Source organism: Haliaeetus albicilla, chromosome 12 (assembly GCF_947461875.1).
Source record: "Haliaeetus albicilla chromosome 12, bHalAlb1.1, whole genome shotgun sequence".
NCBI lineage: Eukaryota > Metazoa > Chordata > Aves > Accipitriformes > Accipitridae > Haliaeetus > Haliaeetus albicilla.
This window is the reverse complement of record NC_091494.1, coordinates 43,308,192-43,332,057: the sequence shown is the minus strand read 5'-3', so window position 1 is coordinate 43,332,057 and position 23,866 is coordinate 43,308,192. Positions and strand designations below refer to the sequence as shown.

Genomic DNA, 23,866 nt, shown 5'->3' with positions numbered 1-23,866 from the left:
GGGAGTTGGAACTGGCATGCTGACTGTCACTGGAAGTAAACTGTGGTGCAGTAGCTTATCTATGACCCCTTAACTATCCCTAGCCTGCTTTTTTCTGTTGTACCTTCCAGCACATTGCTGTTGTCACACGGGAGCTGCATGAGAAATCCAGTATGCCTAGGCCCTCAGGCAAGCGGAGCCTGTGCACTTGCAGCTGATTTTCTGGGCAATGGCTATTAAACCAGAGAGGGCTGCCTACAAGTTCAGCAGCAGCTTCAACGGGCAGAGGAGGCAGGTCTTTTCATCATCTGGTAAAAAGGCAGTTTTTCTGGGGTCTCTCGCTGCGATGCTTCAGTGGGAATCATAGCCAAGGAAATTAATCTCCGTCTCTTGCTGGGTGGGCCCAGCCATGGCTTCCCGCGGCGTCCTCTCGGGGGAACGGGCCTGCAGCAGGCCGGGCCTGCGTCCCGCCCTCCCTGCAGGTGCCCCGGCGCAGAGGCGGCCGCTCGCAGCGCGTTGAGCGGCGCCTGCGGCCTGCGACCCACCCCGCCGGGCCTCCGCCCCCCGGCCGGGGCAGCGGGGCCCCTGCGGCGCCAGCGCGGGGCAGACCCCGCCGCCCGCCCCGGCCCTATCGGGCCGCCCCGCTCCCGGGCCCCGCCCGGCCTCGGCCCCGGCCCGCCCAGGCCGCAGTCCGCCCGCAGCATGGAACCGCACCTCAGCTTCCGCGGCCGCCGGGCCCTGGTGACTGGGGCCGGCAAAGGTGGCCGGGGGACGAGGACCGGGGGCCGGGGCCGGCGCCTGGGGCCGGGGCTGACGCCGTCTCCCCGCAGGGATCGGGCGCGCCGTGGCCGTGGCGCTGAGCAAGGCCGGGGCCCGCGTCACCGCGCTGAGCCGCACCGCGGCGGACCTGGAGAGCCTCGCGCGAGAGGTACCGGCCGGCCCCCGGGACCCCCCGCCGCCCCGGGGACCCACTCGCCACCCCGGGGACCCCCCCACTCCCGCCGTGGGACCCCCTCCGGGAACGCCTTCCCTTGCAGCCGCACCCCTCCCTCCCTCCCCGACCGGGATAGCCCCCCCCCCCGGCTCCCCGACCCACGGAGGCCGCGCCCTCACCGCAGTGCCCTGGCATCGAGCCCCTGTGCCTGGACCTGGCCGACTGGGACGCCACGGAGGCGGCGGTGGGGGCGGCGGGGCCCTTCGAGCTGCTGGTGAACAACGCGGCCGTGGCGGTGCTGCAGCCCTTCCTGGAGGTAACGCGGGCGGCCCTGGAGCGGTGAGTGCCTCGGCCTCAGCCTGCCACGCTGCCCTCCGCCTGCCCGCGGCCGTGCTCGGGGCCCGTGGCAGAAAAGCGCTGCCCGCTAACTAAGCCTTAGCAGAGCTGCTAAGGTCAAAAATCGCGGCAAAGCTTTACAGAACGGCCTGGCTTACGAAAGGAAGCCGCTGGTGCACGGGCACCGGGCGGACAGACAGGCGTGCTTTTAGAAATGCCGAGCGTTCGCTTTCTCAATGGTGTGTCGATTGTTACTGCTTACACCTGCTTCCTCTTTTTTACTGTGTTCTCATACTTATGTAATCACCTTTCAACCCTGTAAACATCAAAAGGCAACCAAGTAAAGCACTGATGCCATTCCACAATTACCAAGTAGCCAGAACCTGCAGTTTCATCTCTCAGATGGTGGTGTGCACACGCCATCCAGCCTACACAGGAGAGAAGAGTGCCTTTTGCTGTTAATCAAGCTCACAGCTTCCAGTCTAGCTCCGACTCAGTCTCTGCTAAATTGAAAGGCAGCTGTCGGTAAGACAACTCAGATATAGAGAAGACAAAGCCAGGTAAGGGAGTATAACTGTCACGGTGGGAAACCAGATTTGCTTACTGCAATAACATGACATCTTTTTCTCTCAAAAGATCCATAGTTCAGTTGGGAGGTAAGCTTTAGCATACAGGATATGGTGAGTCTCCTTCCTTCTGAGAAGATGGGTCCTGCTTTGTTCCTACGTTAAGAATGGCGATTGTGGGTCTACAATGGAGGATTCATTTGTGACTAAAATATAAAATGTATGGATTCTACTAAGACCATTCTGCAGAACTAGCAGGTAAAAACCTGACCAAGGAAGGACTATGCTGCAAATGGAAGAAAAGCTGCTTCCACCCATCTTACGGCAGATTTGCTGTTTTAAAGCTGTGTGAAGGCTTCGATTGACCTAAGAAGAGTCGCTGGCTGAGGCCCAGGGCTCACTGTTTAAACTTTAATAGAGGAACTACATTAGTCTGCTAAAGAACAGAGTTCTGCTAGAAATGTGATGATGCACGAGTGCACCTCCCCCCCGTACACTAAATAGCTTACATCCAATGAACAGTTTATTGCTGAAAGCATGCCTAATCGTTCTTGCTAGCCAGTCAGCTTGGCATTTCTGTCCATATTCTAGAGTATCACCAGTGTTTTGAAGATACCAGCAGCACTTGTCCTCTGCTGCCTCCCAAAACAACTCTCTGGCTTGGGCTGCAGCCACTCTGTAACTTTTAAATTTGATTTATTTGTAGGTCTCTTGATGTGAATCTTCGGGCTGTGCTTCATGTTTCCCAGGTGAGGAAGAATTGTCACTGCAGTTGTCTCCATGAACAGCAGTGACTAAATTGTTCTACACAGTGAAGATAAGTCTCCACTGTGGAGCTAAAGGGACTGTAATCCAAAGTAAACCTGACAATTTGTGCGTACAGCCCCTTTGCTCCTTTACTTTGACTCCCTCTCTTGTAAGTGGGAGGCAGTGAGGACTTACTTCCTCCAGATGTTTTTGCTCTTTTGGCTACCAAAATAGCCCAGCAAGATTCCTACTGAATGAAATAATGATTTCTCCTGTTATGATTCTGGCATTCCTTTTTTTTTTTTTTTTTTTTCTCCTCCCCCTCCTCCCAGATTGTTGCTCGGCAGATGATTGCACAGGGGGTGCCAGGTGCTATTGTAAATGTCTCTAGCCAGGCATCTCAGCGTGCTTTGCGGGATCATGCTGTTTACTGTAAGTATGTGTAGCTTTGGCAGTGCCCCTCTCATTTTTGACTAGCTGGAGACCCACAGCCACCAAGCTGCTGGGCAGTGAAATACTTCTGTGCGTTCCAGACCAAGTGCTAGGCACGTAAATGCCTCCTGTTCTTCCCTTCTCTTGAAGGTTCCACAAAAAGTGCTCTGGATATGCTGAGCAAGGTAATGGCAATGGAACTGGGACCCCACAAGGTAGGATTCTTTCTGAGAGAAAGAAAAGTGTGAAAGCTGAACCTGACCATTTCCTCTCAGAGCAGTCTGGTTAGATTGTTTGTTGCTCTTGGTCCCAGATTAGGGTGAACACTGTGAACCCCACAGTGGTTATGACTGACATGGGGAGAATTAACTGGAGTGACCCTCAGAAATCTGCTGCCATGATTAATCGGATTCCACTGGGAAAGTTTGCAGGTCAGTGGTGTAGATCTGTTGCCAGGTTGGGCTCTTTGGTTGTATCCAAGCCTTCCCTCTAATTGACATCACAGCCATAGGTACCTTGCTTCTTTTGTGGGCAAGGTCACAACTCTGCTGAATGGCTGTGGTTGAATTCCTGAAGCATTTGATGAGGACGGGGCAAGAATCAACCTTATCTCCCCTCTTCTATGGCCTTCTCATCTTAGGACAAGTGAAATGCACTTACTCTATTGTTCATAAACATGACTGGGAGGGGAACATATTTGCTTGCTGTGAACTAAATGTCATTTGATCACAACAAGGACTTTCTGCTGTCCAGCTCTCAGCCACACACTGCATCAAGCACGGTTTGGGGGCAGAGATACCTCCCTGCTCCAATTACTTGTAGAGGTCAAAGGCATACCTTTTGGGATGCTAGTTTTTCTAGTACAATTTGAGGGGTGCATCGGATGTTCTCTGTGTTTGATTCCAGAAGTGGATGATGTGGTTAACAGCATTCTCTTCCTGCTGAGTGACAAGAGTGCTATGACAACTGGCAGCTCTCTGATGGTTGATGGGGGATTTCTTGTCTCCTAAGATGACACCTGCATTTCACACCTGCCCTTAATTTTCATACTAGTACTGCACAGATGTAAAACGGATAGAAAACAATGACACAGACCCAGTCTTGCTGGAGAAGAGGGGCAGCAGGGCTGGAACCTGTATGAGAAGTGAGGCAGAAAATTACCTTTGGAAGGCTGCTATATAATAAAGCTCACGTACGCCGTCATGGAGAATGTTTATTGCACCAAATAAGGTTTTATCTTGTCACTCTACATGATGATTAGAAATTGGACCTGTCTTTCTTCCAACCCTATTCCACCCCCCCCCACAACCCTTCAGAAGCTCTCCCTGTTCCATCCAAATCCACAGAGCCCACCTGCACTTTCAGTGGGAAGGGAAAGAAGAAGTTAGCAGACTCCTCATTGCTTCCTTTGCTGTCTTTAGTAGAAAAAAACAAAACAGAGGCAACAACCACAGCCCTGCTCTGCAGAGACTGGATCTGGGGGGGGGAGGCCCTGCTAAAGACTGATGGGGGGGAAGCAGCAACGTGCTGTCCTAGGGTGTGCACACACAAGAAGGCAAATACATTGATTGCACAGAGCTGTTTCACTTGCTGAGTTTGGCTAGTACCCAATAAAGCACCTAATGATTAGTTCTTCAGCTTCATATCTCATTTATGTCAGCCCCTTCCAGGGCTGGTTATGATTTCTTTTAACAGTCTCAGGCACGTATCTGCTAGAGCACCAGTTTGTTAACTATTGGCCACAGTAGGCTGGGCAAGGAGACCCTACCACTCTCCCAGCTGGTCTTGTCATTCAGCACCATTCACACCGGCTCCCTCCCCACTCCCACAAGGATCTTCACCACCTGTTTCACCTGCAGATTGAAACCGGGTGTTTCCAGGACAAGATGGATGTCTCGGCCCTTTCAGCTTGGAGTTCAGGAGAGCCAAAACAGCCTGTTGCCCCAAGGAGCTACCTTGCCTTCCCCGTTGTACCTCCCCTGGGGGCTGTACAGCCCCCAGCTAGTCTCCTGCCCCCGCTGCCCCTTCACATCAACACTGACGTTAAATCAAAGAGACATTTAAAAAACACTGACTTCGTACATGATGAAGGGCCCTACACATCCCAGCCCCCTCCAGAAACACCCAGCTAATATGCAATCTGTCAGAGGACGACAACATGCTGAGCCAGCACCTAGGCCACAGCCCTCAAAACACGGTACACTTTTTGCCGGGCTTCTTCACGGGCGGTGGGCAGAGCACAGCCCGGATGGCTTCATCAAACACGGTCTTCAAGCCCCGCTGCGTCAGGGCAGAGCACTCGAGGTACTTTACCGACCCTAGGGGAAAGAGAGCTCCAGCTCAACCACTCCAGTCCTACCAAGACATACTGTCCCTCACCCACTCCAATATAAAAAGCTCAATACCATGGAGATCTGCCAGCAAGAGACTCACCAATCTCCCGAGCCATGGCCAAACCTTGGGGGTAGGTGATGGGGGCGAGTTTCTTATCACGTAACCTTTCAATGGTGTCCTTATCATCCCTCAAGTCCAGCTTGGTGCCCACCAGGATGATAGGTGTATTTGGGCAATGGTGTCGGACCTCAGGGTACCACTGAAACAGAGAGGCATGGTAAGAAAAGTAGCTGTAGCAGTAGATGCAACCACGAGGATGCATTTACTATTAGGAACAAGGTTTTTGACATGGTGGCAACACCTGCACAGGATACTTCTGCCTACAGTTCTGAATATGCTCTGCAGAGAGAGACTGGTGCAGATGTAATAATGAAGGCACCAAGACATAGAATTGTGACAGGCAGAACCAGCCAACTCTGCACAGAGCGCTTCCCTTACCTGCATTTTAGCTTCTAGGACATTTCTTATCTTCTTTAAGATGCAGATTCAAAAAGGCAAGAACTTAGCCAAAGAAGTCATGAATAAAAAGTAGGCCCCTCTTAAAACCTGCAGACTATGACCTTCCCTTATCAAAACATGACTGCTAGAAATTTTGGGTTTGTAGGTGCGGTGTTTTGTGGGGCAGGGGACTTCACTGGTTCTTCCCTTCCACTGTTTCACCCAGAAGGAGAATACTTTACCTTGGCTCTGACATTCTCAAAGGAGGCTGGACTCACAAGGGAGAAGCAGATCAAGAAAACATCCTGTGCAGAAACAAGAGGGTCAGCCATGTAGAAAGAAACAGCTAGAGATAACGGAGGAAGGGTGGAGAGGGAGCCTTATAGAGGACAACCTCCTCCCACAAGCAAGGGCTGTGGCTGTAAGAAATTCTTCCCCGTTAAGGGTGCTAAACTAATTCAAAGGGGGAAGGAATAGACTTTGTATGACTTCATCTTCTTTTACAATACTGGGCCCAGCATGTTAAGAGCCTGCAGCCACAAATACCTTAGCAGTGCTATGGGCTTCACCGCTGCTAGGGGGGCCACGTAGGAATTCCTACAGCCAGGGAAATGCTACTAGTGCAGCCCAACAGTGAGCTGTGCTGCCGAGAGAGAATGGGAATATGGAACACGGCTCAGCTGCACGGCAGCTCCACACCATTCCTTTCACTTGAGCCTCCTTATGGCAAGCATAACTGTTTCAACACTGTTACGAAGCAGGGACTAGAACAGGACAATCTCTTAGGAAAAATTCAGCTGTGATACTTCTTAAACAACCAGAATTATGGCTGCAGCTGCAGGAACTTCGACTTTCCTCAAAGGAAAGAAGCTGGCTGTCCTTGGGAGCCTCCCTGTCCCCTAAGAGGGAGCAGTTACAAGCTAGTCCAAGCCCAGCACTCACCGTCTGTGGATAGGAAAGGGGCCGCAGTCGGTCATAATCCTCTTGCCCTGCTGTATCCCAGAGGCCTAGGTTCACAGGCTTTCCATCTACCATGACATTGGCAGAATAGTTATCAAACCTGCCAAGGAACAGTACCCATCAGTGACAATCTTGTTGTGACCCACACATGTCTTTATATGAAACGCAAGGGGGCAGCGAGTCAGGATAGGACACTGGAACACAGTTCCAGTGGGAATAGCCTGCCCTCCTCACGTACACAGCCATACCCCCCGCATCCTCATGTGTGAAGTTCATAGTCTGATTTGGGACAACCTTCTCCCCACCTACAAAACCAACTTTTACACACACGTGCATACAGAGCAAAAAGCAACTGAAGCCCAAGGCCATTACTCACACAGTGGGGATGTATTCTCCAGGAAAGGCATTTGTGGTGTAACTGATCAGCAAGCAGGTCTTCCCTACAGCTCTGCAGAGGGTAAGATGGACAAGCATAAAGAAGGGTATGGCAGGAAGCACTAAGGCAGTAAAACTCACCCTTCCCCCACCCAAAAAAGAGGTTAGGTAAAAAGTTACCGTGTGAGAAAACAAACCTGTAGCAAGCTGGAATTCTCTAGCTGTCAGGGACCAGGCCTGAACTCACAATGTGCACCTTGCCTGAGCGCTTACCTGACCATGCTCTCTCCCACTCCTTTTCCCCACCCATTCAGCCTCAGCAAAACACCAGGCAAAATACTTTTGTTCCAGGAACGATAAGAGAGGGAATAAATTAGGGTTTTGTGCTGCTGGGCTCAACACATCCATAACAAGCTAGCAAAATGGGTAAACAGCAAGGTGAAAAAACATGCAACAACATACAATTATTCAAGCTCCTCAGATATAGGAATGCAATGTCAATAAATGCAAAGGGGAAAAAATAAGTATCCATAAGCAAAAATGAACTTTAAAATTGACCACTGTCAATTTGGAAAGAGATCAATGTAGATCACTGAAAATATCAGCTCAGGGCTTTGCTGAAGGCAGGTAGGATCGGTCAACCCAGTGGTGGCAGCTGGCAGGGGTTGGGCCTGGTTGGCAATAGTGTAAGCATATGAACTTCAGTTAGCCCTGTGGCACAAGGGAAAAGCTTAGTTGTAAGAACAGAGGAGTACCAGGAGCATAAACAACTTATTTATCACTGTGAGAGTTGTGAACTGCAGGCAACCTTCCAAAGAAACAGATTGTGAGTGCCAGTGACACGGAAAGCTGTCTTTTAGGTGCCTGAGTGAAGCTGAATAAGCCAAGAGAGGTGGATACCCTCTACCCAATTCTGTAACTGGAGTGACATAAGGAAAGACTTCAGGAGTAAGCGAGAGACCCCAGGGGACCCTGCAGTCCTGCACCAGGATGACACAACGCACATCGAGAACCACTACAGTAATCCACCCAGCTTTTCCCCTGGATCAGGTCCCCTCTCTTGGAGAACAGGGAGGTTCTGTAAGGAACCACTACACTGACTGCCCCAACTTTCCTCCCGAACCACGACCTCTCTCCTGCCAAACACGGAAGTCACATAATTCACAAAAACCCACACGTAACTATGATTAAAGTGCTTTGGTATCCAAGTTCACTTAGTCTCTGCACTGTCAATTCAGTCTTAAAGCAAAACACCAGACTGCAAACCTTTAACTGAAATCCATTTCCAACATGCTGTGCTCCCAGGTGTTGCCCCCCCCTGCACGGTAAGGCTGTGTTGTTTCAGTGGGTGGCTCCTTCTCCTGCTCCCCTCTTTAGCCCCCACAGACTAGAACCTGGAAGGCCTCCCTCCAAATGTATATTTCAGTGGGTGGCATGCATGGGAAGATGGAACAACCAGTCCCTGCCTAAGAACAGTTCGCATTTAGTTCTCCGTATCTCAGCTCTATGCTTGCCGTGGTGATCAGAAAAGCAAAGAGGAATTATGAGGAAAAATACGCAGGACAAGCTAGGAAAAGTTACGAAGCACTGTAAATCCACCACGTGCCTGCATCTTGCACGCAGATGTGCTCTCCGAAAAAGGTATATAGGAACAGCCCAAAGAAAAGAGCAAGAAGCATGACAAGAGGCACGTGGTGAAATCAGAAACAGCAACGTATTTCACCTTGGAACACAAACAACAAAAGGAGGTATGAGAAAAACCTGTGAACATCAAGATTTTCAGGGAGGACTTTGTGATGAATCACGCCTGTGTGACGAGAAATAGAGCGACATACAGGCACCTAACAAAAGAACGGGAAAACAGATTTAAAGCCTAAGAGGGATTCGTTTCCCAGGCAGTACACCAGGAGATGTGAAACCCAGAAGCGCCAAGAGACGAAGACCCAAGTTTACGACCTGAAGAGGGAGCGGGACGCGCCGGGCGGGACTGTGAGGGCCACCGCTACAAGCAAGGCCCCCATCTCCCGCCGGGAGGCGGCGGCGGCGCCCGCTCGGCCTCGGCCTCGGCCTCGGCTCGCCGCCCCGCCCCGACCCCCGTGCCGGCCGGCGGGCGGGCGGGCGCGGAGCAGGGCGCCCCGGCTCCTCGGCCCGCGGCCGCCGCCTGGCGCGTCTCTCCCCAGCGCCGCGGCGGCCCCACAGAGTGAGGGGCCCCGGCCGGCCGGGCCACCGCGGCCAGGCGGGCGCGGCCCCGCCGCCCGCCTCGCCCGGGCCCCGCGACTCGCCGGGCCGGGCCGGGCCGGGCCGGGCCTTGCCGCCCGGCGCCGCGCCTCCCGCTGGCGAGGCCGGCTCTCCCGAGCCGCGGGGCGGGGCCGCGCCGGGCCCTCCCTCCGTCCCTTCCTTCCTTCCCTCGGCGCCGCCGGGCCCGGGCCCGGGCCCGCTTTGTGCGGGGCTGCGTCGGGCCCAGACGCGGCCCCGCCGCCCGCCCGCCGCTCGCCGCGCACTCACCCGTCGCCCACCACCACACACTTGATCGCCTGCATCTGCCCGCGATGGCGGCGCCGCCGCGACTCCGCCGCAGTGACAGCCCGCGCGGGCGGGGCGGGGCCGAGCCGAGCCGAGCCCAGCCGAGCGCGGCCGAGCCCAGCCGAGCCCGGCGGCGGGGGCGGGGCGGGCGCCTCCCGCCGGCCCCGCTCCGCTCCCGCGCGGCCGCAGGCCGGGCCCGCCGCTCCGCGCGCTCCTGGGGTCGCCCGTCTCCCCCGCCGCGGGCGCCGGAGGCCCAGCCGGGGACGCGGGAGCCCCGCTGCGAGGGGCGCTGGCGGGGGAAGGCGGAGCGCACGTGCGGCGCCACCCCGCCGCTCCGCAGGATCCGCCCCGTCTCCCCTTCCTCCGTCCGCTAGCTCCCGCCGTCCCCGAAGGGCAAGTTCCTCGCACGCCGCCCCGTGAACGGCGCGACGGGTGGCGCGCAGAAACTCGCCGAGAGGGGTTGCCACGCCACAGGGCCGTGGGCGCAAGGATGAGGCTTTAAAGCAAACCTGCGGGTTTCACCGTCATCCACCCGGAGCTGCTGAGGAACAAAGAGGCAGCCGCGAAATCCTGCGTAAAGACGGCTTTTGGATTCCTCCACCTCTCCAAGTACTCCGCCAAGAACAGAGAGAACTCGTGTAGGGGCACTGTCTCAAAACTACAGGCTCTGCTTCCCCCTTACCTGCTGGTCTACAGAGCTGCCCAGCACCCACAGACTATCTAGCTATCAACACAGGCCCTCTCCTCTTCTTGTGACTGGGGCACAGGTTCCCAGCTGCTTTGCTTTTACCTTAGTTCAGAACCAAAAGCTGTAGGCATGCTTAGCTTATCCACCTACAACAGCCTTATAGCTCCAGGACGGACTAGCGGGATCTTCAGGAGAGTAGCACAGCAGCTGGCCCCTCCCTCCACGTCAGCCAAACATCGAGCTTGTCACTGTTGTGTTACAGCAAAATGCAAAAACTCTTTATTAAAAAAGCAGAGCAAAACCCAGTAAAAAATCACAAACACAAACCAACCAGTCCACGCAGAAAGTTTCATTTTCCAGTTGCCTCTTAAAACATGTACCACAAGCTCATTTCTCCCACCACAGACTCACTGGAGAAACTATCAGGAGGCTCTCATACTGCTGCCCCGACAGATTTCTCCGATTCAGACCCACACATCCCCTCCCTTTCTCCATGCCACATGAGGACTTGTGTTGCCAGGAAAAGGAAGCACCTTCTCCCTTTTGTGCTCCAAGAAGCAACTCCCCAGTGGCGAGTCAGAAGCGTCGCTCCTTTCCAGGGTAAGGCCCATAAAACAGCACTCAGCTCCAGGATCCCAAGAAGCCAGCAGGACCATTTTGCCATTTGTCATACTGGAATGAAATCCTGTTACATTTTGGCCACAACAACTCCAACCACGGGCTGCAGTTCACCGTGAGGAAGCACAGATGCTGACCCCCAACATCCCACCCCCCGCTTTCGCAGCCAGTCGGTGTTGTAGAGGTTTGAACCATGGCCAAAGCCCAGCTGTCCAACAAGGATATGGACAGCCACTGCACAGCAGTCCCCCTCTGCACAGCTGTTTCTATATTTAATGAAGGTATATCTACTGCCCATCACTACAGCCAGAGCCACCCAGGAGCAGGGTAAAACAGCCAAAGTGAGCCCTGCCAGCCACTGCTTCCATCTGTAAGCACCAAGTATTAAACGCAGAGGTGGGTAAGAACTGGTGTTTCCAGCAGCTTCGGGACCCCATGAGCAAAGTAAATGGCTCCCACCTACAGGAAACCGTAAACACTGCTGCCTGTCATTTATCAGGTTTCACTGTGAACAGCCCTGGCATCCAAACAAACGCTTCAGAAGGACCGCTGCCCAGGGAACATACAACCCCCTGGTAACAACAGGGTGTGCTGACAGACTGGTGCTGTATAAAAAGGACACAGAAACTACTTCAAATGCTGTAGCAGCGCAGGGGAAGGGCTCCACGTCATGAACTCAGACCCACGAGCCTCTATCCCAGCCCTGGATGGTTGTCACCTCCTCTCCTTTATGCAGTTGGTAGCAAGATTTCTGAAGAGCAAGAGCAATTTTCTGTGTTCACCAGCCTTCGTGTCACCCCGCTCTGACAAAACCGTCCCACTTAGAAAGAAGGGGCTGTACCTGAGTTGCTCACCCTCTTCCTGACCACAGGTATCTGGATTCTTTAAGCCATGCTCTCATTTCCTAGAACTGTGGGTTCCCAAGGGGGAGCCTTGCACATACGCCATGATGGCATTCTGCAAGAAACTTGCTCGCTGGGCCTCTTCTTCCCTCATCCTGGAGATGTCAGCCTCTTTCATTCTCAGCTTCTCCAGCAGCATAGAGATTTCACCTTCTTTGTCCAGCAGTGCCTCGCGGTGATTACTTGATAGGGCTGTGAAAGAAGAGCAGCATTACTAAAGAAAATTATGGTGTCCCTAGAGTAAACGGGAACAACACGTTATAGGCACAGCCAAAGGCAATGTAAGCAGGATGATCAACAGGCACATGAGAGAAGTTTCATGAAACAATGTGAGAGGTTTCGCACAGACAAGATGTTACACTTCACTGTGCAGGAAATCCAAACGTTTTGCTTGCTGTGCAGCTTTGGGTAGTTATCTGAGTCTTGGTCTCCATAAAACAAGGACAAGAATCCCTGCAAATACATCAGGATGGAGGATACAATTCATAGTTGTACGCACAGGCAGGAAGCACCATTGTCACTACCTGTGAGCGTAGCTCAGTTCCAGACCTGATGTAGGGTAACTCAGCATTACCATTTGAGAAGCAGGAAAGGATCCATCACCTTTCAGCTGTCTCTCCAGGGCTGCAATCTTCTCTCTCAGCCCATCCTGTGCTGTGCGTTCAGCCTGCAGGTGTCCAATCTGCTCCTGTAATTCCACTTTCACTTTATTCACCTCTGTCACTTTCTCCTCTTCCTTACTGTTCAGGTCCTGACACACAAAGACAAATCCATGAATAACCAAACAACTTCAGCAACTTATTCTGCCCCTGTGGTGACCATATCTCTACTCCACTCCAAATTACCTGCTGAAGTTCCTCTAGCCGCCTTCTGAGTCCATCAGCATGCAGGCTCAACTGATTGACTTTGGCTTGGGTCTCAGCAACCATTTGTTTTTGCTTAAGGTAGCAGTTCTGAGCTTCATCCCGTGACTCAGTCATCAGCCGCAGCTTCTCTTCTAGGTGTTCTAGTCGTTGCTGCTGTAAGACAAAAAGGAAAATGAAAATACATCAGTCCCATTCCATTCCTGTGACGGGATTCTCCCCTTTCTTTTCCCAACACAGTGAACCCTTGGTTGAGTCAACTGGCACTGAAGAACAAACACAGGACTTAACCATAATAGATAAGGCACTTCTCCCTTGCATTCAGGAATGAATCCAAGCTGCTTTCTGTCACCAGGGAAAACATTCTGCTGGAGACACTGCAACACCCAGCTCACTCGCTGAGAAACAGAGGCATGTCCTTGGTAGAAGCACCAATGCCACTGCCAGTGTTTACAACTAATGGTCTATCTTCACTTCCTCCATATCCCAAATGGCTCTAAAACACCGCTATATGCAGCTAAGCAACTGCTGTGTCCCATCACAGACACACATGGCAGCTTTTATATGTTTGTAACTCAGTAAAGCATTTTCTTTTGTGATGTTACATATAAGTAAACTTTTTAATAGTTTTGGTGTATTTTCCTCATCCCTTGTTCTCTTTCACAGGGTGTTGACTTCATTGCCATTTTCACAAAGTTCAATTCTACAGTGACTGTTCTTTATCCAGCAGCAGTAACCACCTGCAGAAATTCCTCCGAGTCCGGAGAAACAGGAGCAGCCCATGAAAGCAGCCGCTATACAGAAGGATTGACATCTGGCTGTTAGCTTCAAAAGTTGGCAACTTAAAGAAAGTCTGCTGTGACAACATCTACATCAATTCTGTTCCTACTGGAAAGCACAGAGCAGGTGGGGATAGTGGTTACATTCTGGAGACGATTCAAAGCAGATTTTTCAAGACTCCTTCCTCAGAAATCACACTCTCTGCAGGCCAATGAAGCCCAGAGTGGGGAGTTACTCAGCAGTCCCCCGAGACAAAAGCAGAGGCTAGGCAGCCAAATCAACTCCTTCCCACAGAGGCAGGGCCCACAGACAGGTCTTGTCCTTACCTCCTCCAACCGTGCCTGATTCCGGACTTTTATTAACTCCTCCTCTGCCTGGCCTCGCTCAGTGAGTGCAGCTGCTTTGACTTGGCTCAGCTCCTGCCACAGAAACACAGAAGATCATTCCAGATAAAGAAGCTGTATCACTGCAACACTGACCAGAAAACATTAGTAGCTTCCAGTTGCAGGCTACAGTGTGACACAGCTGTCTCTCTCACTCAGGGGCAGGGAAAACAAACCCAGATTACATATACCTTTTCTCACCCTGAGATTGCCATCTAAATTCAATGAGAATTTCAGTTATATGAGGGCAAGTAATGGGTGAAGCTTTCCAAAGACAGGGGAATAGGAGAGGGCAGCACTGGATCTAGCTAGGGGAACAGATAAGGAGAAATATGGTACACTTCTTGGGACCACATGGGAAACCTATGAAGTCAAATCCTGGTAAGAATCTAACCACATTCAATGGAATTTTTATTTTTGTTCATTCAGAATCTACCACTTTCTCCTTGGAACCTTATCCTTCCTTAGCCCAAAGCAGTAAAAATAATTTTAGCTAGTAAACTGCTGTTTTCTCTTCCTCCCTACAGCACATGACAATCTTTATAGGTCAGCAATGGAAGACTCCACAAAGCTCCCCTTGCAGACTCCTTCTGCCGCCGTTACCTGAGCACTCCAACGTGCCTGGAGCATCCATTCTCACCTCCTCCAGAGCTATCCTGATGGCCTCCAGCCTCTGGATCCTGTCCTGCATGGAACGTTCACTGGCCTCAATGTGCTGTGTCATATGATCCACCTGCAAAGCAGCAGAAAACATTTAAGCAAGTGCCAGAAAACCACTCCTACCTCCAGGCATAGCAGCACGGCAATTCGGCATGAGAAAGAGCATCCTCTCATTGACCCACCCACCACCAAAGAAAAACTCTTACCTCCCTCAGAGCTCCACTAAGAAACTGTAATATAGGTAGAACCTGCCCTCTAGAAACTGGGAACTTTAGACAGAGATCCCTTCCAGGCCAAGACGAAAGACAGTCCGAGCTCTCAATTTCAAGAGGTATGAAACATTACAGATTCATTTTCTAGTTGTAATGTGGCTAAAATCTTCCTGGCCTGTGTCTTTTCTTACAAGATTTCAAAATCTTCATAGAAATCTATTGGTATAATTTTATTTTTGAGAGATTTCACACCTCAATAAACACTCCAAAGAAAGTTGATCACAGCCTCTTGTTCTGTCCACACTCAGACAGAAACCCCCTGAAACATACAAAGAAGGAACTAGCAAGGTAAGCCCCATTAAAGGATTGGTTGTGTACAGCATGTATGTCCTGATTTCCGCCACTAATGCATCTTTACTTCAGTGAGCATGACAAGACTGATTATTTATAATTACCTCTATGCATAACAAGACTGACACAGGGGCCAGCCTCCAAGCCTCTTTTGTAGAATCACATACCACTCTGGTCCATACTCTTGCAAGCTATAAAATCTTACTAGCTGGTAGAATGTCTTGTGATCTCTTCAGCTAGGCTTTGCTTGTAGAAATGCCCTATTATTTCCACAGTAAGTCGTGAGTTCACTAATTTTTAAACTTGTTTAAGAGCAGCTGACAGCAAACAATGACCTGCAGTGGTGCCTGTATGTCAGGACCAAAGAGAGGCTAACCTCAGGATGCTGCAGAATCCCTATTCTTACCTCTTTTACCCGAAGGGATTCCATGTCTTCAAGACTTTGTTTAAATCTTCTCTTCTCCATTTCCAGGCGTTCTGCAGATTAAAAGCAGGCATATCACAATTATGGTATTCCTGCTACGCAGGCTGTATTTATACTATATCACAAACTCTTCCACCCTTTCTCCTTGGCTGCCTTGCACCGTTGACTCATGGGCAGTAATCCCAACCCATAGGTGTCCATGAGCTGTTTCTTCTCCGCCACTCACCCTCAGCCTGCACGGCCCGCAGCTTCAGCTCTGCCGTTGTGTTGGTCAAGTCTTGCTTTACCTGGAATAGCTGATCCTGCTGAACTTTGCACTTCTTCTCCAACTCATCCACCTACAAGGAAATTACCACCACAAAGAATTTTCTTTTCCTATTAGCAGAGGAAATTGGCTGTACAGAACAATCAGCAGAGACACAAACAAGGATCAAAGTAGAGGACATATATACAGAGCAGAAGTGAACAATGTCCAAGTCCCACTTCTCAGCCTTGGACTTGCTTTCCTACCTGGTTTCTTAGAAGCAGATTTTTCTCACTGGCAGCAGACAAGTCACGCAGAAGCCTCCCTTCCCGATCAGCACCTTCCTGCAAACAGAATAAAAATTAAGAACCTGTACTCACCTTAGTTCTTGCACTGCCAACCTACTCCAACCAACACCACACCCAACTAACATCCAACTTACCTCATAAACACCATGGCTCCTCTCCACATCTAGCATTCATCTATCTAATTTGCACAAGAATTTTTGTCAAGGCAGCTGTGGGTAACCCACTAAAAATCATGCTTCCCTATCCTATCCAGCATCCCCCAAATCTACACAAACCAGGTATGACCTAGAACCCTGCTCTCAAACCTAACTAGGACTTCCAGCTCACCTGCTTTTGCTGCTGGAGCTCCATAAAGTGGCGCTCAGCCATGCTGGTTTGTTCCTGTTTTGTGGCATTCAGTAGCTCTCCCAAATTGTGCACCTTCTGCTCAGACAGAGCCAGGGCAGCTTCAGTCATCTGCAGCCTATACAGAGAAACACTTTCCAGAGTCCCTTCTAAGGCAGATGCTTCCAGTGAGCTCTCTCTATGCCACCTGGTACAAGACATTAACACGTATTTGGCAGTGGATGATGTCAGGCTAGCTAAATGAGGCATTTTTTGCCCCTGGGAAAAGGACACTGCTTATTTCTGTGCCCAACAGCCCCTGCAAACACTGAGTAACCTGGGACTTCTCAGAGCCTGGTGTTCTGGTACCCCATTGTGTTTTCCCTGTGCTGTCTTCCATGAACTGTTTTCCCTGCCTGGACCCCTCCAGGATTCGCCCACTCTCACAGGAGAACAAAGCTGGCTATTTTATACCACTGCAAGGTTGTATAAAATTAGGCACAGAATTTTAAACACAGGCAGCACAAGCGATTTGCTTACTCTGTACACAAGGGACATGTCCACACTGAGGCACGGCATAGTGACACTACCTCTACCTGACTGAATTGAACGAGCCAGGCTCATCAGTGTTTTAAGTCTAACTACTGTCACGTGCATATGGCTCTACACAATCTAACACTACTTTTGGGCAGCGCCACCTCATTGTCCCTAAGCATACAATCTTGCTGGTCAGGTTCCTCCATATCTGCAGTGGTTCTCAGAGTCTACTGCCAACTGTCAGGGGAAGCAGGTACAGACTCTTGCCAGGCTGTAAACTGTGCAAGGAACATGCCCCCATCCCAACCCCACAATCCTTTTTTTCCTTTTTCACCCTCTGTAATTCACTTGCTCTTACACCAATGCACCGTAATTTTACTTAAAAGCAGGCTAAATATCTAGCGTGGCAAACCCAAAGTCCTGACCATAATTTCTGGATATTGCTGCAGAACTAAGCAAAATAGTAAGCCAGCCACTCTACAAGATTATCCCCCTTCTTAACAGCTCTGCTCAGCACTGCCTGTACAGCACAGAACAGTGGGAAGGCTAAGGTTTTCCTCCTTCATACTTGGCTTTCAGTGAATTCATAATAGAGTGCTGCTCATCCAACGCCTCCTGCAGCTGGCTGACTCGTGCTGCAGACATCCTGTATTTGGGGGGGAGGAAGGAAAAAAAAAAAAAAAGGGGGGTGGGTAATTACTCCCAGGAAATGGAGAGGACCCAATTCTGCTATCAAAGAGCAGAAAGCACTCAGAAATTAAACTCACCTGCCATTCCTGGCTATTTCTTCTCTCTGCTTGTCTATAGTGTCCATCAAATCCAAGAACTGTCAACAAAGCAAACATTAGTGAGAAAATGAACTGCATCAGCCTGAAGCATTTACATTTCTCATCTTTCTCTTCCTAGTGACAGCTGAAGACAGGACTCTATTGAAAGCAAGCAAACCGGAGGTTTCACAGGTTCATCAGCACATCTGACTGAGGCCATCAGCTACAGGGACTCTGCACCATTAGATGTCAGAAGGAAAACAGACTCATATTTCTAGGGTTTTACCACTTGGAAAATATCAAACCAGTTGCAAAAGAAGAACCAAAAGCACAAATATGGGTGAAAAAGTCACCAAAACTCCTCCAGAATCCAGAGTCAGCAGGGCACATGTCCCATACCCATACTGTCACGGATTTGATTCCTGGGCAACCTAGCTCAGAGGAAGGACTCAACTTACTAAACCATGCTGTGTGCCCACCCATAAAGATGCACATGAAACTTCAGATGCAAAATAATCCTGTCACTGAGTGTTTCATGGGGACACCAAGGGAAAGCATAGGATTCCACCTGCCCCATTTGAAAGGCCAACACGTAAAATTGCTGACCTGCTTGGTCTTCTCATCTTTCAGACTCAAAACCTCCTTGCTGAGTATGTACGCTCGGTTCTGGGTCTCACTTAGGATAGTCTGACGGTCTTGGTTGTGATCCATGGCTTGTTCTGATACAGAGAGAGCGGAAGAGCATGCACATGTTTCTAAAGCAACAGAATAGCAAGCACTGCTGGAAGAGATAGCACTCAGGATGACACCTGGCTATCAGAGCACCAGGACAGTAGCCCTTCTCAGGCTGGCCCACACAGAGAGACTGTTTTCACCTTACAGACACGAGGTGAGGCAGAATTGAAGAGAGCAGTGTATATGGGGTAATCAACACCTCAGCCACAGGAGAGCCATTCAACTCCACTGTGAGTAGGACAATGACAAAGAACACGCTGCATTAGCCATATCCAAACTTGGCTACTCAGAGGCAAACTAGAGCCCCAAGTTCTCCCACATTCACATGGTACAGTAATCTCTAATTCAATCCAAATTTTTTTTTTTTTCCCCTCTTCCTGGTAAAAGTGACACCTCCAACCTGACCAGCCCTCATTAAAGGACAAGAGAAAGCAATGTAGGGCACCGTGTAGATGCTGTTGAGAAAAGCAGGGGAAAAGAGATAGCTCTCTTCTGGACCAGCAAGTGCCCTATACCCCTCAAGTTCTGAAATAGGAAAAGAGTTACTGATTCTTTCCTGTGCAACAAGTAATACTTACCTACAGCTTTCAGGATGTCACTAGGAACGTTGTTCCCAGCCAGCTCCAGCCTCTTCAGGGTCTTGTTGCTGTGCAGGCAGTTCAGCAAAGCTCGGCCACCCAGAAGCCCGATATTATTCCAACGTAAATCTATACAGAAAGCAAACTTTCACCCTGGTAGTCGCACATCTGCTGAAAAACACAGGGCTCAAGAGAAACCATGCTCCTTACACATCTACAAGCATGGCTAACTAATCCCAGATAATCTCAGAACAAACACAGGTGAATACTGTCTCCCTTTTCAAGATGAATGAGAGGGAGGAAAAATGACAGACAAAGCAGGGTAGGCAAGGATGAATCTTGAGTGCAGAAAGTGCAGGAAGCCATTACAGTTCAAAAGGTACAGAAATCTGCCCCTCATGTTTTCATCTCAGGAGCCTTCCTTCCATAACCACAGTCTGTGGATGAGAAAGAACTGGCACCAAGAGCCATGTTTTCCTGAAGGAAATTCTGGCAAAATTCCTTAATGAGGACAAAGCAAGTGTGGAGTAAGCCTCAAGAATCTGGCATGAGGCATGCCAACAGCGTCCATAAATGGGAACGAATCCATTCCCTCCTCCACTAAGAACTGTCCTGCTCCAAGCACACAATCTTCACCTGCAGGTTTGGTTCCAGAGATTCCAATTACAGTTCCCACTCTCCAAAGGCCACAGGGCTGCAACCTCAGCTCCCTGCACAAAGCCTGCAAAGCACTCCAGACTGAGAGGAACTGGGAATGACACTGACCAGTTAGCAGAGATCAGGGCAGGCTGCCACAAACCTGAAGGTATATGTGTGTGTGCCATGCATGTATGCAGGTAGCCAAAGAACTAGTCAATCTTACCCAGCTCCTGAAGGCTGGCATTTTGTTTCAGTGCCACGGCCAGCTCTCCAGCCCCTTGATGGTTGATCTGGTTGTTGCGCAGATCTAGCCGCTGGAGAAAGTTGTTTGCTCCCAGTCCTTGGCAAAAAAAGGAGAAGCCCTCCTCCCACAGGCCAAGGCTGTTCCATTCCAAGATTAGTCTAGGGAAAAATCAGACAGGATTGGGTTTCATGGAGTAAATGGACAGTTGCAAGAGCTTGAATGATACTTGGATCACGGTACCCATCCGAACACCCAGCTTCGCTAATAGACTCAGTTTCAGAGAGCAGGATGCTGCAAGGACTCTGCGTCCTCTAAAAGAGCACCTCCAGTTCTCACTCCTTCATCTGTCCCATCCCTCACAAGAAACTGCACCACTTGACATTCCACCTACCCCTCAACCCTTTTCTAATATTGTGCTCCATCTGGCAGGAATAACAGAAAGAGAGGTAGATACAATTCTTTACCTCCTGATGGATTTGTTCTGCCTAAGAAGTTTTCCCAAAGCCTCAGCTCCCACGGTTCGCAGGTTATTTCCCTGAAACAAAAGTCCCAGGTGATCAGTAGGCTACGCCCTGTCCCAATCCAGCTATCCCATCAAACATCACCAGGTGCATCCCAGTTGCAATGCCAATTTCAGTCTGTCAGAAATGGTCTGAGTAACGTGGTCTGTCAGTAATGGACTGAGCTCACAAAAATCACAGGATAGCACAGGATCAGCATGGCCCACGATGGGATGGAAAATGCCGACTCTAGATAAGCAGAACCATTTCAACACACTTTTCATTAAAAAGGGCTTGGCTAGCACCAGCACAGATGAGAAAGAAAGGTGTGATGCAGTTTAGGTCTGTAGACTCAAAGGAATAGCTATGTGCCAGAGGAATACAGACAGAAAGTCACCTCACAGCAGAGTGATCATCGCATCTGAAAGTGGGTGCTTAGTTCCAAGCCCCAGGATAGCTGAAAGACACTGGCAGGCTGGATAAACTCTACAGAAGTGCAAGTCAAACAACTAGTAACTCACCTGAGTAATACAGAAACGCAAAGTAAAGCCTACATATGCCTCATCTGACCAAGCAGCAACTGACAAGAGATATACAACAATTACTTCCTATCAAAACAGAGTAACTGAATAAAAACGGACAAAGATGAGCTACAAAGTAACTTTGGAAAGTCATGACATGGTGTTAAGGAGGCAAGGACTGAGTCACTTGAGAACACAAACTTTACAACAGTACACGTCTTGTAGAACAATCCTGCACCAGTCTATTTCTGACTCTGATTAAGCTTGTGCTCCTATTTCCTTCCCCACCTCTTTATCTTAATTTTATTCAGACTCACCTTCAAATCCAAAGACTTGACTGTGGTGTTGGAGCAAAGACCATGCAACAGAAGTTTTACACCTGAGTAGAGAAAACAAAAAGACAGTCGTTTATTTCATACATGTAACCCGTTGCCCGAGGTGGAAGAGAAAGCATCCTTTCAAACAGCCAGCTCAGAAGACGTCTCTATGATAAAACATACGACTGAGTAAACATCCACTGCTGCTGGAAAACGTGAGTCTGAACTTTCAGGGCAGGAGATTTTTTACGTATTCTGAGAGAAAGAAGCACCTGGGCAGAGAATCGCCCGTCACCCTACGTACCCTCCTAACGCAGCTACAAACACAGCCCCTGTCCAGGTAGGCCAGGCAGACAAGACGCTTGCTGGCTTACTTAACCCCTGCTCACGCAGTAGCGACCGAGCAGAGACTCACCCTACCGCCTACACGATCCCCATGCAACGCTCGCTAGATTTAACGATCCAGCCATTAGGCGATCACCTGAATCCCCCTCTACCAGCAGCCGCCGCCAGTCCGGTCTGTTCAAGGCCAACAGCAGCGGACCTACTCCCGGAGACGCAGGGGAAACCCCTCTGGCAGCCAAGGGCTTCACGGCCGGCTTCGAACCACACCGCCACCGCCCCGCCCCAGGCCAGGCAAGCTCATCTGCCGACGCACGCCTGCCTTCTCCTCCAGACGGCGACCCCAGACCCACCGCCGCCCAAAAGCCCACGGGCCACCGGCGGGCCTCGGCCCGGGCCGCCTCCCGCCGCCGCCGCCTCGGGCCCCGCGCCCACCTTCCTCGCTCAGGCCGCAGTCGCCGAGCACCACCTCGGCGAAGGGCGCGGCGCCGGGCAGTAGCCGGCCCAGCGCGCCGCACGTCTCCAGCGAGAGGCTCTGCGCCGCCAGGTCCAGGCGGCCGCGGCCCGGCGCCCCGCCGAGCTCCCGCAGCCGCCGCAGCACGGCCTCCTGCGGCGCCGCGCACAGCCGCGCGTAGGCCCGCCGGAACTCCTCCATGGCGGCGGCCGCTGGCGCCCCGCCCCCGCGCGGCGCGCGCTTCCGGGAGGCGGGGGGACCGGCAGCGCGCGGCGCCATGGAGGAGCGGGACGGCCGCGCCGGCGGCTTCAGGAAGGTGCGGCGGGCCCGGGGGGCGGGGGGGAGGGGGCTCGGCCCCGGGCTGCCCCCCCCCCGCTCATCCGCTCTCCTCTCCGCGCAGGAGACCGTGGACCGGCTGCTCCGCCTCCACTTCCGGGACGGGAGGACCCGAGGTACCGGGGCGGCGGCGGCAGCGGCGGGCAGGCCCGGGCGGGGCGGGCCCCCGCCTTCTGTAAGCGCTTTGTCGTTGCAGTTAACGGCGACGCGCAGCTGCTGATGGCGGAGATGCTGAACGTCTTCGTCCGAGGTGAGCGCGCGGCACCCCCTGCCGGTGCCGGGCCCGGGGGCAGCCCGACCAGGCTCGAGGGCATCCCCCCCCCCCCCCGCCCCAGCCGCGCCTCACGGCGGAGCGAGGAGCCGCGCCGCGGCCCCTGATCCCGCTCCCCGCGCCTTGACGCGGCCGGCCTCCTCCGGGGAGCGGGGCCGCCTCCCGGAAAACCAGCCCCCGAGCCCGCTCTAACGACTCTTGCCTTACGCTTGCGCTGCAGAAGCGGCGGCACGGGCGGCGCGGCAGGCTCAGGCGGAGGACCTGGAGAAGGTGGATCTTGAGCAGGTGGAGAAGGTGCTGCCGCAGCTGGTGCGTAACTGCACTTGAACAGGATAAGGATGGGGGCGGGGCTGGAGCAGCGCAGTCCTTGTCCTTTGGGGAGATGGCTCAGGGCCCCAGCAGCTCTGCTGACCGGCTTGCTGCTCTCTCCTTACAGCTTCTCGATTTCTAGAGGCCTCATGAAGCACACGTGGCCCGCCAGCAGAAGACCCTGACCTGACTGAACATCAGACTCGCCCTCAGAGTCTAGCTCTAGGAAGAACAGTCTCAACTTTTTCTTTCTCTGCCATTTTGCTTCTGTTTCCTGTCTGCTTTACCAAGCATGACTAAGCCCTAGGCAACTATGCTGTCAGAGGCTATTTTTGAAAAGAGGCTGCCACACGTTTGTTTTGGTCGGCTAAGTGTGTAGCTAGTTTCCATCTTGCTGCCTTACTCCTTTAACAGTAGCCTGTACTTCACAGCACAGTAAGATGCTGTTGCTTTCCCAGCTAATGTGAGAAACAGGTGCTGCTTCAGAGATGCATGGAAAGACTTAATGGCTGGAAATGTCATCCAAACTTCAGTCTCTCATCGCCTCAGCGGGCAGCTGTGGCAGAAACTTTAGGTCCAGCTCCAAGCCTGTCTAATGAATAGGTTGTTAACAGGAGCTCAGTCACAGGCTCTTGCCAAAAGCAGGTAACTGATCTTTATTTTATAAATAAACAGTGTCTGTCCCTCACTACCTTCCAGTATTTCTCCAGGGCTGTGACATCAAAGAATGCTTGGAACCTTTTAACCATTTGATATTCTCCTCAGAAGCTGCTTCCCCTCTGCTATAAATTTGTTCTCACAAAGAAACATCAATAAATTAAAACCGAGTCTCCCTCGTGTAGGCTCTTTGCTGCAATTAATCATCGAAAGTCAAG

The 23,866-nt window shown here is 51.6% G+C and overlaps 4 protein-coding genes across 10 annotated transcripts; 2 read left to right on the top strand and 2 right to left on the bottom strand.

Moving 5' to 3' along the window:
- The first annotated feature begins 512 nt into the window (after positions 1 to 512).
- DCXR (dicarbonyl and L-xylulose reductase) lies at positions 513 to 4,197 on the top strand. Its single transcript, XM_069799581.1, has 8 exons — positions 513 to 739; positions 810 to 907; positions 1,098 to 1,252; positions 2,522 to 2,564; positions 2,895 to 2,994; positions 3,145 to 3,209; positions 3,308 to 3,425; positions 3,901 to 4,197. The coding sequence occupies exons 1-8, from the start codon at positions 682 to 684 to the stop codon at positions 4,002 to 4,004; spliced, it is 741 nt and encodes a 246-aa protein (XP_069655682.1). The 5' UTR covers positions 513 to 681; the 3' UTR covers positions 4,005 to 4,197.
- Positions 4,188 to 9,971, bottom strand: RAC3 (Rac family small GTPase 3). Its single transcript, XM_069799580.1, has 6 exons — positions 9,667 to 9,971; positions 7,163 to 7,234; positions 6,769 to 6,886; positions 6,069 to 6,131; positions 5,428 to 5,587; positions 4,188 to 5,312 (listed from the first exon to the last, which is right to left on the bottom strand). Exons 1-6 carry the CDS (start codon positions 9,699 to 9,701, stop codon positions 5,182 to 5,184), a joined length of 579 nt encoding a protein of 192 aa, XP_069655681.1. The 5' UTR covers positions 9,702 to 9,971; the 3' UTR covers positions 4,188 to 5,181.
- Positions 7,215 to 22,341, bottom strand: LRRC45 (leucine rich repeat containing 45). 7 transcript variants are annotated; one of them, XR_011327312.1, is made up of 18 exons: positions 22,057 to 22,326; positions 21,280 to 21,341; positions 20,406 to 20,476; positions 19,921 to 20,099; positions 19,059 to 19,187; positions 18,352 to 18,464; positions 17,746 to 17,804; positions 17,547 to 17,624; positions 16,445 to 16,580; positions 16,076 to 16,153; positions 15,792 to 15,903; positions 15,548 to 15,618; positions 14,559 to 14,651; positions 13,862 to 13,954; positions 12,738 to 12,911; positions 12,496 to 12,643; positions 11,832 to 12,084; positions 7,215 to 7,234 (listed from the first exon to the last, which is right to left on the bottom strand). XR_011327312.1 is itself a non-coding variant. In XM_069799565.1 (18 exons), the coding sequence occupies exons 1-18, from the start codon at positions 22,274 to 22,276 to the stop codon at positions 12,013 to 12,015; spliced, it is 2,004 nt and encodes a 667-aa protein (XP_069655666.1). In that variant the 5' UTR covers positions 22,277 to 22,341; the 3' UTR covers positions 10,624 to 12,012. The 7 variants fall into 7 exon arrangements, 6 of the variants coding, with proteins under 6 accessions (XP_069655666.1, XP_069655668.1, XP_069655665.1 ...); XM_069799565.1 differs by lacking the exon at positions 7,215 to 7,234 and adding an exon at positions 12,259 to 12,345 and having other exon boundaries at positions 10,624 to 12,084; positions 12,467 to 12,643; positions 22,057 to 22,341; XM_069799570.1 differs by lacking the exon at positions 7,215 to 7,234 and adding an exon at positions 12,259 to 12,345 and having other exon boundaries at positions 11,907 to 12,084; positions 22,057 to 22,336.
- Positions 22,269 to 23,823, top strand: CENPX (centromere protein X). Its single transcript, XM_069799582.1, has 5 exons — positions 22,269 to 22,391; positions 22,476 to 22,527; positions 22,608 to 22,661; positions 22,903 to 22,991; positions 23,119 to 23,823. The coding sequence occupies exons 1-5, from the start codon at positions 22,275 to 22,277 to the stop codon at positions 23,131 to 23,133; spliced, it is 327 nt and encodes a 108-aa protein (XP_069655683.1). The 5' UTR covers positions 22,269 to 22,274; the 3' UTR covers positions 23,134 to 23,823.
- The last annotated feature ends 43 nt before the right edge of the window (positions 23,824 to 23,866 follow it).

Excerpts from the sequence above, each read along its gene's own strand:
- DCXR (XM_069799581.1), top strand. The coding sequence starts at position 682 with ATGGAACCGCACCTCAGCTTCCGCGGCCGCCGGGCCCTGGTGACTGGG. Across the intron at positions 1,253-2,521 it reads ACGCGGGCGGCCCTGGAGCG|GTCTCTTGATGTGAATCTTC; the intron begins GTGAGTGCCTCG and ends ATTTATTTGTAG. Across the intron at positions 3,426-3,900 it reads TCCACTGGGAAAGTTTGCAG|AAGTGGATGATGTGGTTAAC; the intron begins GTCAGTGGTGTA and ends GTTTGATTCCAG.
- RAC3 (XM_069799580.1), bottom strand. The coding sequence starts at position 9,701 with ATGCAGGCGATCAAGTGTGTGGTGGTGGGCGACGG. Across the intron at positions 7,235-9,666 it reads TGTGTGGTGGTGGGCGACGG|AGCTGTAGGGAAGACCTGCT; the intron begins GTGAGTGCGCGG and ends TACCCTCTGCAG. Across the intron at positions 5,313-5,427 it reads GGCCATGGCTCGGGAGATTG|GGTCGGTAAAGTACCTCGAG; the intron begins GTGAGTCTCTTG and ends TCTTTCCCCTAG.
- CENPX (XM_069799582.1), top strand. The coding sequence starts at position 22,275 with ATGGCGGCGGCCGCTGGCGCCCCGCCCCCGCGCGGCGCGCGCTTCCGG. Across the intron at positions 22,392-22,475 it reads GCGCCGGCGGCTTCAGGAAG|GAGACCGTGGACCGGCTGCT; the intron begins GTGCGGCGGGCC and ends CTCTCCGCGCAG. Across the intron at positions 22,528-22,607 it reads CCGGGACGGGAGGACCCGAG|TTAACGGCGACGCGCAGCTG; the intron begins GTACCGGGGCGG and ends TTGTCGTTGCAG.
- LRRC45 (XM_069799564.1), bottom strand. The coding sequence starts at position 22,276 with ATGGAGGAGTTCCGGCGGGCCTACGCGCGGCTGTGCGCGGCGCCGCAG. Across the intron at positions 16,581-17,546 it reads ATGAATTCACTGAAAGCCAA|GCTGCAGATGACTGAAGCTG; the intron begins GTATGAAGGAGG and ends TTCTCTGTATAG. Across the intron at positions 12,085-12,495 it reads CCTGGAGAGACAGCTGAAAG|CCCTATCAAGTAATCACCGC; the intron begins GTGATGGATCCT and ends CTTCTTTCACAG.